Here is a 14,449-nt window from a genome sequence, read left to right on the forward strand (position 1 = left end):
GTTGTTTATAATTGTTGCTCACAGGGACACAGCTCACGCTGTGAAGGAAAAGTTCGGTAAAAAGCTTTATGAATCTTTGTTGACGTAAGTATGAACATTTTGTGAAGTAGTCATAATGTTATGATTCTATGCAAATGACCACTGCTTTTTATGAACAGCCGCCCCGTTTGTATTTTGAATGTTGCTGTTCTTTGTCTTCAGAGGCCAGATCCCAGACATGAACACCATTCTGGACAGAGACGACTTGACGATTATGAAGAGAGCTATATATGCTACACAGGTACAAAATCTGACAGCATGCATTTTATTTATTTTCACTGTGTTATCTTGAAATAATGTAGTTAGTTTTGTTTTAACACTTTATCTCATTATCCTGAGATTGTAGTTTGTTTTATCATAATAAGGGTTTGCTTAGTCCAAACTGGGCATCCGTTTATAGCTTCTCTGTTTACACCAGAAGACAAAAATAATAATATTGTCAAGTCGCTCTTGAAAAATGCGACCACGTGTCTCAATAAAACTTACCTGTATAAATAAAGGTGAAATAAAAAAAAAACTTACCTTAATGCTGCTTATAAACCTCTATAAAATGCTCTATATTCTATGGTGTAGTTGTGATCCTTTAGCTTTGCTCTGCATTTACAAAGACAGACATTCTTTTGGAAAATGAACTGCTTTGAATTGGAGTGAAAACTGTCAGATATGTGAGGATTGGCCTCTCCAGCTACCATCTGTGATTTTCTTTTTACACCCATGTGTTGTACAAAAATATGTTTTTGATTTGGCAATTAGCAACTATCAATAATTATAATTAGTAACAATTATTAACCAAATTATTGAAATTAGAACATTACATTTTCAGTCAGACTAACAAGTCAGAGCACCATTGTTGGGAAACAGTGATTGGTTTAACTATAAGGAAACTATTAAAAATCATAATTAACAATTAATTATTAACATAATTACTGATGAAGTTAGTACATCAAATCTTTAGTCAGACTAACAAATCAGGGCACCACCTGATCAGGAATTATTCGCTAAACAACTTACGGTCTGTCAGGGATTGTCTTGTGAATGCCAGCCCGAAGCGGCGCAGAAATATAGAAAAAATAGATGACAGAGGTAATTCCTGTTCGAAACAAGCCCTGCACACATATATGTAATAAACACAAACGACTTTCCAAAATAAAAGAATTTATTAACAAAAATAATTAAACTTCAAGTTAACATACTTCTGTTAATAAGCCCTTCAACTAGGCTAATAACATTCAACTAGATGTTCGCTTAGTCACAATGCAAATGAGAGAGTCAAATAAAATTATTTTAAATGATTTTTAAATGGAGTGATGGGCTATTGACATAGCGGTGAGAAACAAACTCAAAAGATGGCCAATGAACAGCGATCTACTGGACAGACGTGATGATGTCACATTCGAAGCTGGTGGTTAAGCTACACAAAGAAAGAATAACCGTCTTTATTTAGCAACCTCTTTAGGCCCACATGTAATTTGAAATACCAATAATACAAATATTAATGCGTTTGTGACTGTGGGTGGCAGCACAAACAGATGAGCTGTGACGCAAACACAGTTGCTCTAATGTTAGCTCCTATAACTGCAGAACTATTAGGTTTTAGCAGCTGAATGACACAGAAGTTAGCATGTTTTTAAGGAGCATATTTTAACAGGTTAGTTGGTAGATGGAGAGAAAACACATAAAAACAGAACAAACTCACATTACCGGGCCATTAGTGTTTAAAACACTCTTTGAAATAAAGTTTGAATCACCGGTAGCCTCAGCTCAGGGTTGCTCTAGGTTCAATGACCTTTAGCATTAGTTTAGCAGATAACATACCAAAAAGGCAAAACACAATGAAATAAACAATATTTTAGTTGTTTTATGCTACACTAATTTTCTCTGCCCAGACCCAACCTCTTCTGTGAACCGTATTAGAGAATAGGGAGTCATCTAATGGGGCTGGGATTTAAATGCTGTCTTTTCTGAAGCAGACAGGGGGGTCTCTTTAGAGACACTGTCTCTTCTTGGAGAACCTTTGGATCAGACTCTTTTTCTGAAAAGCTCAGAAATAAAGGTTTGGAACAGCTAGCCTTAATTTCGGCCAGTTATGAATGCAATGTTCTGGAGGGTCAGGCTGACACCTCCACTCGTTCTTTGGAGGTTCAGGCCCACGCCTCCATTCGTATTCTGAAGGGTCTAGTCATCTCCTTCATTCTTCCCCCACCTCTCCAACCTCGTCTCAGGCTCCATGGTTCCAAGCCGTTCCTTGTCACTAGCCCCTCCTCCACGTTCCAGAGCCCAGAATTCTCTGGCACCTTCTGCTGCGCCTTCATAGCACTCCAGTCATCAGTGGAGAGTGGCCTTTTCTTTTTTTTTCTTTTACTTATCCTGTCCGGCAGAGTGGAGCATTACTGCCAACGCTACAACGCTCTGCTTGATATATATACAACATTTTTTATTAAAAACTACTTTGGGATTATTTCAATGGCAATGGACACAGTGATTGAAACAAGATAACACCCTAGAAGACAGCTTCTAAGCCTGCAGAAACGCATATATAACAACAATAATGTTACCGAAAAGTGCACAGTACTAATGAATACAAAATGTATTTGGTGGTAACTGCGGCTTAATATATAACACCTGAATTCAAACACCTGTGGGTGCATGTGTGAGCTTGCTTGGATATATAAGGTTTCTCCATAAAAAATATCCAATAGTTAGTGTGAGGAGCCACAGACCTCCACCCTACAACCTGAGACAGCCACGGAGGAGATCCAACCCACAGACATCCAAAGGCCCCCCAGAGCACGGTAACCCCGTGAAGACCACTGCCGGGGCAGCAACTCCCCACCTCCAGGGTCCTCCTCCAGACCCAGGAGGTGGTCCCCATTTCAGGGTGTTTGCATTGGCCCCAAGGTCTGAAGAAGCAGTGGTTCTAACTTCCATAACCGTAGCAGTAACTAAGACTATGCCACTATGCCACATTTGGCCTCAGCACCTTCATCATCACATCTACACCTCTGGTTCTGTTATTTTCATCATCAACGCCATCTACACCCCTGGTTTTATCATCACCTCCATTTTCGCCATCTACACCACCTGATCAACCTTCATCAACTTGACTCCACCTTCACATTCCTGTGACCATGTTTTCCAAGGGGTTTGTGGACAAGCTGCTTCATGTTCCAGTTTCTGACTTCTCTGAGGGGTTTGAGGACAAACTGCTCCACATTCCAGTTCACAAGTTCTCACACAAGGGTGTCCAGGTGGACCAACCTTGTGCTCCTGTTCCTGTGTTTTCTGATGAGGGTGTCCAAGATTACCTGCCCCGTGTTTCAATTCCAGTGTTTTCTGACGGGGAAGTCCAGGTGGGCTCAACTCTGTCTCCTGATGCCAAGATCCCCGATGTGGGGGTCAAGGTGGTCTCACCTCTGTCTTCTTCTCCAGAGCTCTGAGGAGGGTTTTCCCGTCCTCCATGACGGTGTCCAAAGTGCCTCTGAGATGTTTCATGGCTGTGTTCCAGAGTTGCAGCACCACTCTTTAAGGTTCCTCTGAGGGTTCCAGTGGTTCCATCACTGCTATCCTGGGTTCCTCTAATGGTTCCAGTGGTACCATCACTGTTCTCCAAGGGTTCCTCTAATGGTTCCTCCTAGGGTTCCAGTCTCCAGAGCTCCATCCTGGGCTTCAGTCTTCAGAGTTCCACCCTGGGTTCCACCCTACTGAGCTTCACCTTGGGTTCCAGTGTCCTGTGGTCCAATCAGCTGACCTTTTCCTTGGGTTACCCCAGTCTTCCGGGCAAGGGTCATCTAGTACTCCTGGTTGACCTCCTGAGAAGGTCCTACATGGGTTCTCCAAGCAGCGTGGTCTACCACCAAGGCTTCATCTCTGCCACTGCTGGTCTCCTGAACCCCTTTGCCATTGATGCCTTCCTCCAGGTCTCCTTTTCCATCGTCGCGGGCTTTTAGACCTTCATGCCTTCCTGGGATGATCTCCCAATCTCCCTCCTTAACTCTGGGCGTCCTTGGGATGACCTCTTGGTCGGCCACATGAACTTTGTATTTTGTTTGGTTGATATTCTCACCTGCTTGCCATGCCTTTCTCCTTACTTCTCCCCTGTATTTAAGCTCTCCGGTTTTCGTTCTGTTGCTGCTAGATTTTACTGTACCCCTGCCTGTTCATGCCCGTCTCATCACCTGATCCTCTTCCAATGCTTCGTGTCTTGTTTGACCTTTTTAAGTTTGCTAGTTCTTTTATCATTAAATACTTCAACTCACCATGCGGTGCTGCAAGAAACTACCAATTCATGACAAAGTAATGCTTTTATTACTTTTGTTTGCTCTATGTTAACTGAATTAGTGAGAGTAACACCTACCTAGATCCATGGTTCAAGAATATATGCTCTTAATTAAAAGAAAGTGCAAATGTTAGGCTTTTAAATATATTTTCCTGGGTCTATAGTGGTTGGGGTGTAATTAGGTTTTCACAAAATTTCCATTTTGGCTTCATATTTGTTTAATCAAAAATTACGTGTTGTATTCATATCTTTTGAGGAGAGATTAAAAGCATATTAAAACCTGGTGAAAAACCATATAATTTAGACATTTGACCACAGCACGCTGGGAGCCAGAATTCTTGTTATGTTATAGGGGATCAAAACGGTTATTTTTAACTATTTTGTAATGATTTTTTCTGAATATTTCGATTTTCTATCTCTCAATATCAAAATAAAACAACCATAAAATATGAAGACTTTGTGAGTTGGTTGTAACAGCAGTAATGTAATAAAATAAATTCAAAATGTTGAGCCCTACTTGGCTGCTCATTGGCACAGTTAGTAGCACTGTTGCCTTGCAGCAAGACGGTCCTGGGGTCGATTCCCAGCTGGGGGTATATCTGCATGGAGTTTACAGGTTCTCCCCGTGCATGCGTGGGTTCTCTCCGGGTACTCCCGCCTTCCTCCCACAGTCCAAAAGAAATGACTGTTAGGTTAACTGGTCGTACTCAATTGCCCTTAGGTATGAATGGGTGTGTGCTGGTTGTTTGTCTCTATGTTGCCCTGCGATGGACTGGTGACCTGTCCAGGGTGTACCCTGCCTCTCACCCGTAGACCGCTGGAGATAGGCACCAGCTACCCCGGCCACCCACTATGGAAGAAGTGGGTATTAAAAATGGATGGATGTTAAAGACTAAATCTCTATAAATTTATTCTCACATTTTATACTTTGTTACTTTGTAGAAGACATTAGTGATTTCTCTGAACAGTGGCCTGTGATCGGCCTTTTTTATTGGAGGATTACCAAGCTATACTCAAACGAATATAGGATTAATACCTCCACCTCAAATGGGTCAATACAATATCTCTGTCACTGTTATATCTGCTAGAGCTTGGCGTGACCAACAAAGTGCCAACAAAAGGTCATTCACCACTAAATAAATGCATACCAGAGGTGGTATTTCAGAAGTTGGGCTGCAATTCTTATTGACAACATATGTGAGCAATGATGGGGATTAAACTCTGCAAGTGGAAAAGAAGGAAACATTGTGAGGCCTATTGTTCTCTGGTATTAAAGGTCTTTAAAGTTACAAGAACAATATTAAAATGTGAACAGATTTACAATTTTATTATATATATATATATGCGTATATACTGTACATAGTGCCTGTATTCAAAACACTGAAACATTTTCACATGTGGTCATGTTACAACCACAAACTGCAGTGTATTTTATTTGGATTTTATGAGACAGACCAACACAAAGTACAAGTGGAGGGAAAAGGTTACAACATTTCCAACATTTTACACATAAAATCTGCAAAGTGTGGCATGCATTTGTATTCAGCGCCATTAACTCTGAGGACCATCTTCTGAAGTCCAAAAAACAAACACAATTTTGTTTAACTTTATTTATGTTTAAAATACCTTTATTAAGCTTTCATTGTTTTCACGCACAAACCTGGCAAAAAACAGTTGATTCTGAGGTCACTTAATTAGTAAATAAGATTTCACACAGGACTCTATGAATATAAATTCGGCTGTGCTGTGAAGGCTTTAGAGGTTTCTTAGAGAACATCGTTGTCATGGTTGGTTTTTAGTTGGACCCCATTGCAGGCAGACAAGAGGCAGAAAGTTGAAGTAGCGTTTTAATGATGAAAAAATAAAAGATTTACAATTCTGGCATATGGAGAATAAGACATGGAACCAGCATGAGCATAAGACCAGAATCCAGCAATGAACATTGCAAACCAGGGAGCTTATATACTGAGGCTGAGGTGGAAAATGACATTGAAACCAGGTGAGCTAATCAGAGGGTATGTGGAACAGCTCTTGGAGAATGAGAGCAGGTAAGGTGAGGAAGGAGAAAATAATTATGGAAATTATGATCCATGATCAAACTGACTTTTGTGGTTCGGCGCATCAATGTCTGCGACAAATATTGCTGTGCTGATGTCAAATGTGCGAACATTGTTTATAGCATCGGCCGTACAGTGGAGTAAAAATGAATGACACGATTCCCAATCAACACTCTCTTGTGTTTTATCAGTTTTATATTCTAAAACCATGTTTAAAAGAAATTCAACCTTTTTTTCTGTCCACACAAACGAACCTGGCACCATGTTTTATACCTAACAGGAAGTTATGATTGTTTTAAAGGATTCTGATTGGCTGACATAGGTTTTATTTTTGCAGTACACTGCCTCCTATGCGACTGGAGTGTTTAACACAACGTTCAGTGACGTATTTCTGCGGGTTGGTGTGGATGAAAACTTTTCTGAAAAACCTCATGTGTGTAGGATATTATTTAAAAAAATTATGTAGGGGAGATATTCGTTTTTTTAAAAACCCTGCTATACAGGTCCTTCTCAAAAAATTAGCATATTGTGATAAAGTTCATTATTTTCCATAATGTCATGATGAAAATTTAACATTCATATATTTTAGATTCATTGCACACTAACTGAAATATTTCAGGTCTTTTATTGTCTTAATACGGATGATTTTGGCATACAGCTCATGAAAACCCAAAATTCCTATCTCACAAAATTAGCATATTATTAAAAGGGTCTCTAAACGAGCTATGAACCTAATCATCTGAATCAACGAGTTAACTCTAAACACCTGCAAAAGATTCCTGAGGCCTTTAAAACTCCCAGCCTGGTTCATCACTCAAAACCCCGATCATGGGTAAGACTGCCGACCTGACTGCTGTCCAGAAGGCCACTATTGACACCCTCAAGCAAGAGGGTAAGACACAGAAATAAATTTCTGAACAAATAGGCTGTTCCCAGAGTGCTGTATCAAGGCACCTCAGTGGGAAGTCTGTGGGAAGGAAAAAGTGTGGCAGAAAATGCTGCACAACGAGAAGAGGTGACCGGACCCTGAGGAAGATTGTGGAGAAGGGCCGATTCCAGACCTTGGGGGACCTGCGGAAGCAGTGGACTGAGTCTGGAGTAGAAACATCCAGAGCCACCGTGCACAGGCGTGTGCAGGAAATGGGCTACAGGTGCCGCATTCCCCAGACCTGGGCTACAGAGAAGCAGCACTGGACTGTTGCTCAGTGGTCCAAAGTACTTTTTTCGGATGAAAGCAAATTCTGCATGTCATTCGGAAATCAAGGTGCCAGAGTCTGGAGGAAGACTGGGGAGAAGGAAATGCCAAAATGCCAGAAGTCCAGTGTCAAGTACCCACAGTCAGTGATGGTCTGGGGTGCCGTGTCAGCTGCTGGTGTTGGTCCACTGTGTTTTATCAAGGGCAGGGTCAATGCAGCTAGCTATCAGGAGATTTTGGAGCACTTCATGCTTCCATCTGCTGAAAAGCTTTATGGAGATGAAGATTTCATTTTTCAGCACGACCTGGCACCTGCTCACAGTGCCAAAACCACTGGTAAATGGTTTACTGACCATGGTATCACTGTGCTCAATTGGCCTGCCAACTCTCCTGACCTGAACCCCATAGAGAATCTGTGGGATATTGTGAAGAGAACGTTGAGAGACTCAAGACCCAACACTCTGGATGAGCTAAAGGCCGCTATCGAAGCATCCTGGACCTCCATAAGACCTCAGCAGTGCCACAGGTTGATTGCCTCCATGCCACGCCGCATTGAAGCAGTCATTTCTGCCAAAGGATTCCCGACCAAGTATCGAGTGTATAACTGTACATGATTATTTGAAGGTTGACGTTTTTTGTATTAAAAACACTTTTCTTTTATTGGTCGGATGAAATATGCTAATTTTGTGAGATAGGAATTTTGGGTTTTCATGAGCTGTATGCCAAAATCATCCGTATTAAGACAATAAAAGACCTGAAATATTTCAGTTAGTGTGCAATGAATCTAAAATATATGAATGTTAAATTTTCATCATGACATTATGGAAAATAATGAACTTTATCACAATATGCTAATTTTTTGAGAAGGACCTGTATGTGTACAAGTCCTAAAACACAAAATGATCTGCAAACCAAAGGGAAAAAAGTCTGTGGAGGTGTTGGGAGGCAAAAGGACTAGCAAAAATAATATCACTGTTGCACAATGCCTCGCATCCCATGCATGAAGCTGTAGCAGAACTAAAGAGCTCTTTCAGTGACAGACTGCTGCAATCTTGGTGCATAAAGGAGCATTATCACAGATCCTTTCTCCCAGCAGCAGTTAGACTTTATAACCATCAAACTCAATAAGTGTTTACATCCCAGCTGTAATTTACAGTTTTTTTCATTTCTTGTAAATAGTCGGATGTTGTTTTTTATGCATAAATAAACATGCATGATTTGTACATTAAAATCACCCTACTTAGTTGCACATTTCTTTAAATCTGAGCATGCTATTTTTAATAACTGTACAATATTTTTTTTATGTTGTAAATTATCTCTTATTCTTATTTGTTTGCTTTTATATATTTTTTTAACTTCTTGTGTATCTTCATGCTTCAATTTAAATTAAATAAAATTTTTAATGAAATCATCTTTATTGGTCATTGCACATGTACATTACAACGAAATTTGTCCTCTGTTAACCCATCCCTTACAGGGAGCAGTGGGCTGCTATTATGCGGCGCCCGGGGAGCATTCTGGGGCTAAGGGTCTTGCTCAGGGACCCAGATTGGCAGTCTGTGGGATACGTACCCGGCCCCTTGTGTCCCCTCCGGAACGCAAACTCCTGTTCTAACCACTAGGCCCCCACTCCCCCACAGTATTTCATATTTCTATTTCTATTATAATTATATATTTATATTTATATTATCAATTTGCTTTTCACTCTGCTGCTGTGACATCTGATTTTTCTCATTGTAGGAGAAAACAATTTATCGATCTTTTGTATTCTATTCTCCTAAAACTCCAAATCCAATAAAATTGGGACGTTTTAAAAAAACAAAAATAAAAACAGAATACATTGATTTGAAAATCATTGTATTCATCAACCTATATGGAATTGAATACATTACAAAGACAAGAAATGTGTTATTCAAACTGCTAAACGTAACTGGTTTTTGCAAACATTCACTCATTTCTAAACAGCAATGAAGAAAACCAACATTGAATGCCCATAATGTTCGATCCCTCATGTGGAACTGCATTATAAATCAACATCATTATATAACAGATATTACCACGTGGGCTCAGGAAGACTTCAGAAAACCATTGTCAGTTTACACAGTTCGCCACAACATCTACAAGTGCAAGTTAAAACTCTGCCATGCAAAGCAAAAGCCATACATCAACAAGATCCAACACCTGCGTTTCTGGGCCCGAGCTGAGATGGGGTGACGCAGAGTGGAAAGTTCAAAAGTCAGCATCTGTGATGGTATGGGGTGTGTTAGTGCACATCTGTCAAAGCACCATTAAGGCTCAAAAATACACACATGTTTTGGAGCAACATATGTTGCCATCCAAGCAATGTATTTTTCAGGGACATCCCTGCTTATTTCGGCAAGACAATGCCAAACATCATTCTGTGTTACAACAGCGTGACTTCGTACTAAAAGAGTGCTGGTACTAGACTGGCCTGCCTGCAATCCAGACCTGTTTCTCATGTGTGGCGCATTATAAAGCGCAAAATACGACAACAGTGACCTTGGACTGTTGAGCAACTGAAGTTGTACACCAACCAAGAATGGGAATTCCACCTACAAAGCCTCAACAATTAAGGTCCTCAGTTGCCAAACGTTTATTGTCCCCTGTCCCAGCTTTTTAGATCGTGTTGCAAGCAATAAATTCAAAATGAGTGAATATTTGCAAATAAACAATAAAGTCTATCAGTTTGAACATTAAATATCTTTTCTTTGTAGCGGATTCAGTTGCATATATGTTAAACAGGATTTGCAAATTATTTATGATTTGTGGGTGTTTTGGGGTTTTGTTGGTCTTATTTCACAGTTGAAGTTTTGAATCATGTTTCTGTTTATTTTTCTGGTCATGTTTAATCTTGTTCATGTTTTGTCAAGTTTGGTATTTGGATCTGTTTATGCTTTAGTTTAATGTTTTTCTAGTTTCTGTTAGTTTGTATTCAAGAGTCTCTGTTTTGCTTCTGTCACGCTTTGTTCTCTCCTGTCTGTTAATTAACTTTATTCGGTTCACCTGCTTCAAGCTAATCTGTCTCCTTGCTCCACCTGGTTCACGCGCCATATATACACCTCCGTTCTGTTTATTCCTTACGGAAACATTTTCTGGATCATGCTCATGTCTAGTTGTCTCGATCATGCTCACGTCTTGTTTTTTGGATCATGCCAAGCCTGTCTTGCCTGCCCGTTTATTGTTTTGTTCCTGCCTCTTCTTATGAGTGAGTTTTTTGTTAATTAAAGCCATTTTCACTTACCGTCATGCTGCCTGCTAGTCTGCATTTCGGGGTCCCCCATTTCGCAAGTACTAACATTATTAGATATATATATATATATATATATATATATATATATATATATATATATATATATATATATATATATATAGTTTATTTTATTTTATATCTTTTTTACATTTTACACAATGTCCCAATTTTATTGGAATTGGTGTTATATATGGAAACACACCAACAACAATAATGAGCAACACAGAGAAATTGACACAAAAAAAGGAAAACCATAAACAATAATAACCAACTCAGAAATTATCAGAACCCAATCACAACAGAAAACCAAAACACAAACTGATTATGACTATCAGTGAACCAACACCGTCATAAAGACCAAAGACATGGCCGTCAACTTAAACTGACAGGCTTGGTAAAGAAAGCATTAATCAGAGAAGAAGCCAAGGACCTATTCTAACTCTGGAGATGCTGCAGAGATCTGCAGCTTAGGCGGGAGAGTCTGTCTTCAAGATAATTATTAGTCCTGCAATCTACAAATCTGGGCTTTTAAAAAATGAGCACCACCGAGGGCATTGTAAAAAGAAAGCCATTTGCAGTTTGCCACATTCCTTGTAGGGGATACAGCAGTGGGAGAAGGTTTACCTTCTATTTAACGTGGCAAAGATTTTAGTCTCTAGATGTGCAAAGCTGTGCAAAAATGTGAGGTTTTTGCTTTAGAATCTGCCAGTTTTGTAATGTTGATTAACTGCATGGACAAAAGGTATAAAATTGACAACATGAATCTGTGGATGGCTTGGTAAAAAAAAAAATCACTTTTTGTTATCAATTGAATTATTATTCTATTTTCACAAATTCAACTTAGAGACACAGTCTTCCTCCAGTGACAACTCACAATATGCTGGACGACTCTGCAGATCCAATCCTGTTCAATGTCAGACGCATCGGCCTCTTCAACGCCAGAAATGATCGTGTCAAGGTAGATTAAATATACTTTCTGTACACTTCTGCGACAGCCTTTTACAACCTGAGGAACCTGCAGTAGTCAGGAAAGGCCTCAAAAGAATATTGTCTGAACCTTTAACAACCCAGAGACGTTGCCTACATTCATGAACATCTGAACAGTTTTGTTAGTTTTTCAATAAACAATTACTTTTTAAATGATCTCTTAACAATTTTTAATACTTAGGATATTTTTAAGAACCTTTTTAAGCAGCCTATTATACTGCCTGTCCAAACAAATTCACCACCTGGATTTAACAAATCAAATAGGTAAGACCCCACCTTTAAATAATAACTGCATATGTGATTATATTTCAGCTGGTAACAAGTTATATAACCCAACTGATGCAGGGAGTTGTTTCTCAGTTCTTGACCAACTGTGTCAAAAGACATTCTGTGGTAGTGAAAACTACATTAATCTGTTTTAGAAGGGTCAAATTATTAGCATCAATGAAAGAAAACATGAACTTACTGAAGCTTCTAAATTTGGGTTAGAAACTGCACAAGGTATTAATTAAGCACTGTATATATAGTGGCAAACCGTCATCAGAAGGAATGTGTTTGGAATACATTCTGTATTATTGTGATCGGCAATCGCTCAAATGTTGGTGAAATCAAACCATAAAAAACAACAGTAGAACTTACAACTATGTTTGATCATGCAAGTAAGAACATTTATAAATGTAGAATGTAAAAGGAATTCAAGGGATTGGGATTAAACAGCTGTGGAACCTTTAGAAAACCACTGATCAGTGAGGTAATGTGGAAAAAGGGAGGGGAGCATAACTGTATAGTGCAATATGACAATGTCCCAAAACATACCAGTGAATCAAACCAAGGACTGGATTAGAATTAAGAAATGGAAAGTCCTGGAGTGGCCTAGTTAAAGCCCAAATCTTGATCAGAATTAAATGCTGTGGCTTGACTTGAAACATGTTGAACATAAAATAAATGTTGTTCAAGTTAAATTAAATTACTTTCTTTTCCAGTGGTGAACAAAAAAATATTCGACTGACCAAATATACAAAGATTTTGGCATGGCATTCATGCTCAAATGGTAATCCTGTTTAAAATAAAGTTTTAATTTGGAAGAACTGCTATTTGGCTATTCTCACATTGGAAATACAAATAATAAAATAAAATACCTGTTTTGAATACCAAGCATGTTAGCTTTCATGATCTGCCAGTGTTAGGGTTTTGAGTTTGTGTTTTGTTAATTTCCTTCTCAGCCAGTGTCAGTGTAGTGTTTTGGTTAATTTTTTTCAGTCAGGTGTTTTTCAGGTGTTGTTACTCCCTAGATTCTTGTGTTTCATGTGTTTGTTTATATTTTCCTATAGGTCTGTTTTTCCCTTGGTTTTGTTATTTCGTCTAGTGTCCATGTTTTCTGCTCAGTTCCTCATGTCCCTGCTTTCCCCCTGCTCATTAGTTTAATTAGACACATTCCCCTCCGTGTCCCTGCAGCCTGTTCCATACCTGTGTCATGTTTCCCCTGATTACTTGTCTCCCTGTTTTATTGGTTCATACTTCCCTCAGTATATTAGCTTCCTGGTTTTTAATGTTCCTAGCTGGTTCCTCCTGTTTTCTTCCCTGTTGCTACCTGGCTCCATGTCTTTGTTCTGGCTCACCCATGTAAGTTATTATTATTATTATTAAAAAAGAAACCTTTCAACTCACAATGCTGCTCCCGAGTGTTTGTCTGCACTTCGGTCCAAACAAACCAGAACAGAATATGATAGTAGCTAGAAAATCCAGCACAAGAATATGGGTGAAGATACACTCACCGGCCACTTCTGCCACTACTACACTGCCTTCAGAACTGCCTTAATCCTTCATGGCATAGATTCAACAAGGTACTGGAAATATTCCTCATTGTTTGGTCCATATTGACATGATAGCATCAACAGATGCTGCAGATTTGTCGGCTGCACATCCATGATGCGAATCTCCCATTCCACCAGATCCCAAAGGTGCTCTATTGGATTGAGATCTGGTGACGGTGGAGGCCATTTGAGTACAATGAACTCATTGTCATGTTCAAGAAACCAGTCTGAGATGATTCGTGCTTTATGACATGGTGCGTTATCCTGCTGGAAGTAACCATCAGAAGATGGGAACACTGTGGTCATAAAGGGATGGACATGGTCAGCAACAATACTCACGTAGGCTGTGGCGTTGACACGATGCTCAATTGGTACTAAGGGGCCCAAAGTGTGCCAAGAAAATATCCACCACCACCAGCCTGAACCGTTGATAAAAGGCAGGATGGATCCATGCTTTCATGTTGTTGACGCCAAATTCTGACCCTACCATCAGAATGTTGTAGCAGAAATCGAGACTCATCAGACCAGGAAATGTTTTTCCAATCTTCTATTGTCCAATTTTGGTGAGCCTGTGTGAATTGTAATCTCAGTTTCCTGTTCTTAGCTGACAGGAGTGCCACCCGATGTGGTCTTCTGCTGCTGTAGCCCATCCGCCTCAAGCTTCGACATGTAGTGCGTTCAGAGATGCTCTTCTGCGTGCCTTGGTTGTAACGAGTGGTTATTTGAGTTACTGTTGCCTTTTTATCACCTCGAACCAGTGTGTCCATTCTCCTCTGACCTCTGGCACCAACAAGGCATTTGAGCCCACAG

At 39.7% G+C, this 14,449-nt stretch overlaps 1 protein-coding gene across 2 annotated transcripts in view; it reads left to right on the forward strand.

The window, feature by feature from the left end:
- The window catches only part of gys2 (glycogen synthase 2), a 72,992-nt gene that overhangs the window by 39,272 nt on the left and 19,271 nt on the right, over positions 1 to 14,449 (forward strand). The window contains exons 9-11 of one of the 2 annotated variants that reach the window (XM_047389211.1): positions 25 to 84; positions 202 to 280; positions 11,683 to 11,796. In XM_047389211.1, coding sequence (XP_047245167.1) covers positions 25 to 84; positions 202 to 280; positions 11,683 to 11,796 — 253 coding nt within the window. The remainder of the gene's footprint in view (positions 1 to 24; positions 85 to 201; positions 281 to 11,682; positions 11,797 to 14,449) is intronic. The other variant, XM_047389212.1, reaches the window with a different exon arrangement.

Source organism: Girardinichthys multiradiatus, chromosome 17, assembly GCF_021462225.1.
Source record: "Girardinichthys multiradiatus isolate DD_20200921_A chromosome 17, DD_fGirMul_XY1, whole genome shotgun sequence".
Classification (NCBI taxonomy): domain Eukaryota; kingdom Metazoa; phylum Chordata; class Actinopteri; order Cyprinodontiformes; family Goodeidae; genus Girardinichthys; species Girardinichthys multiradiatus.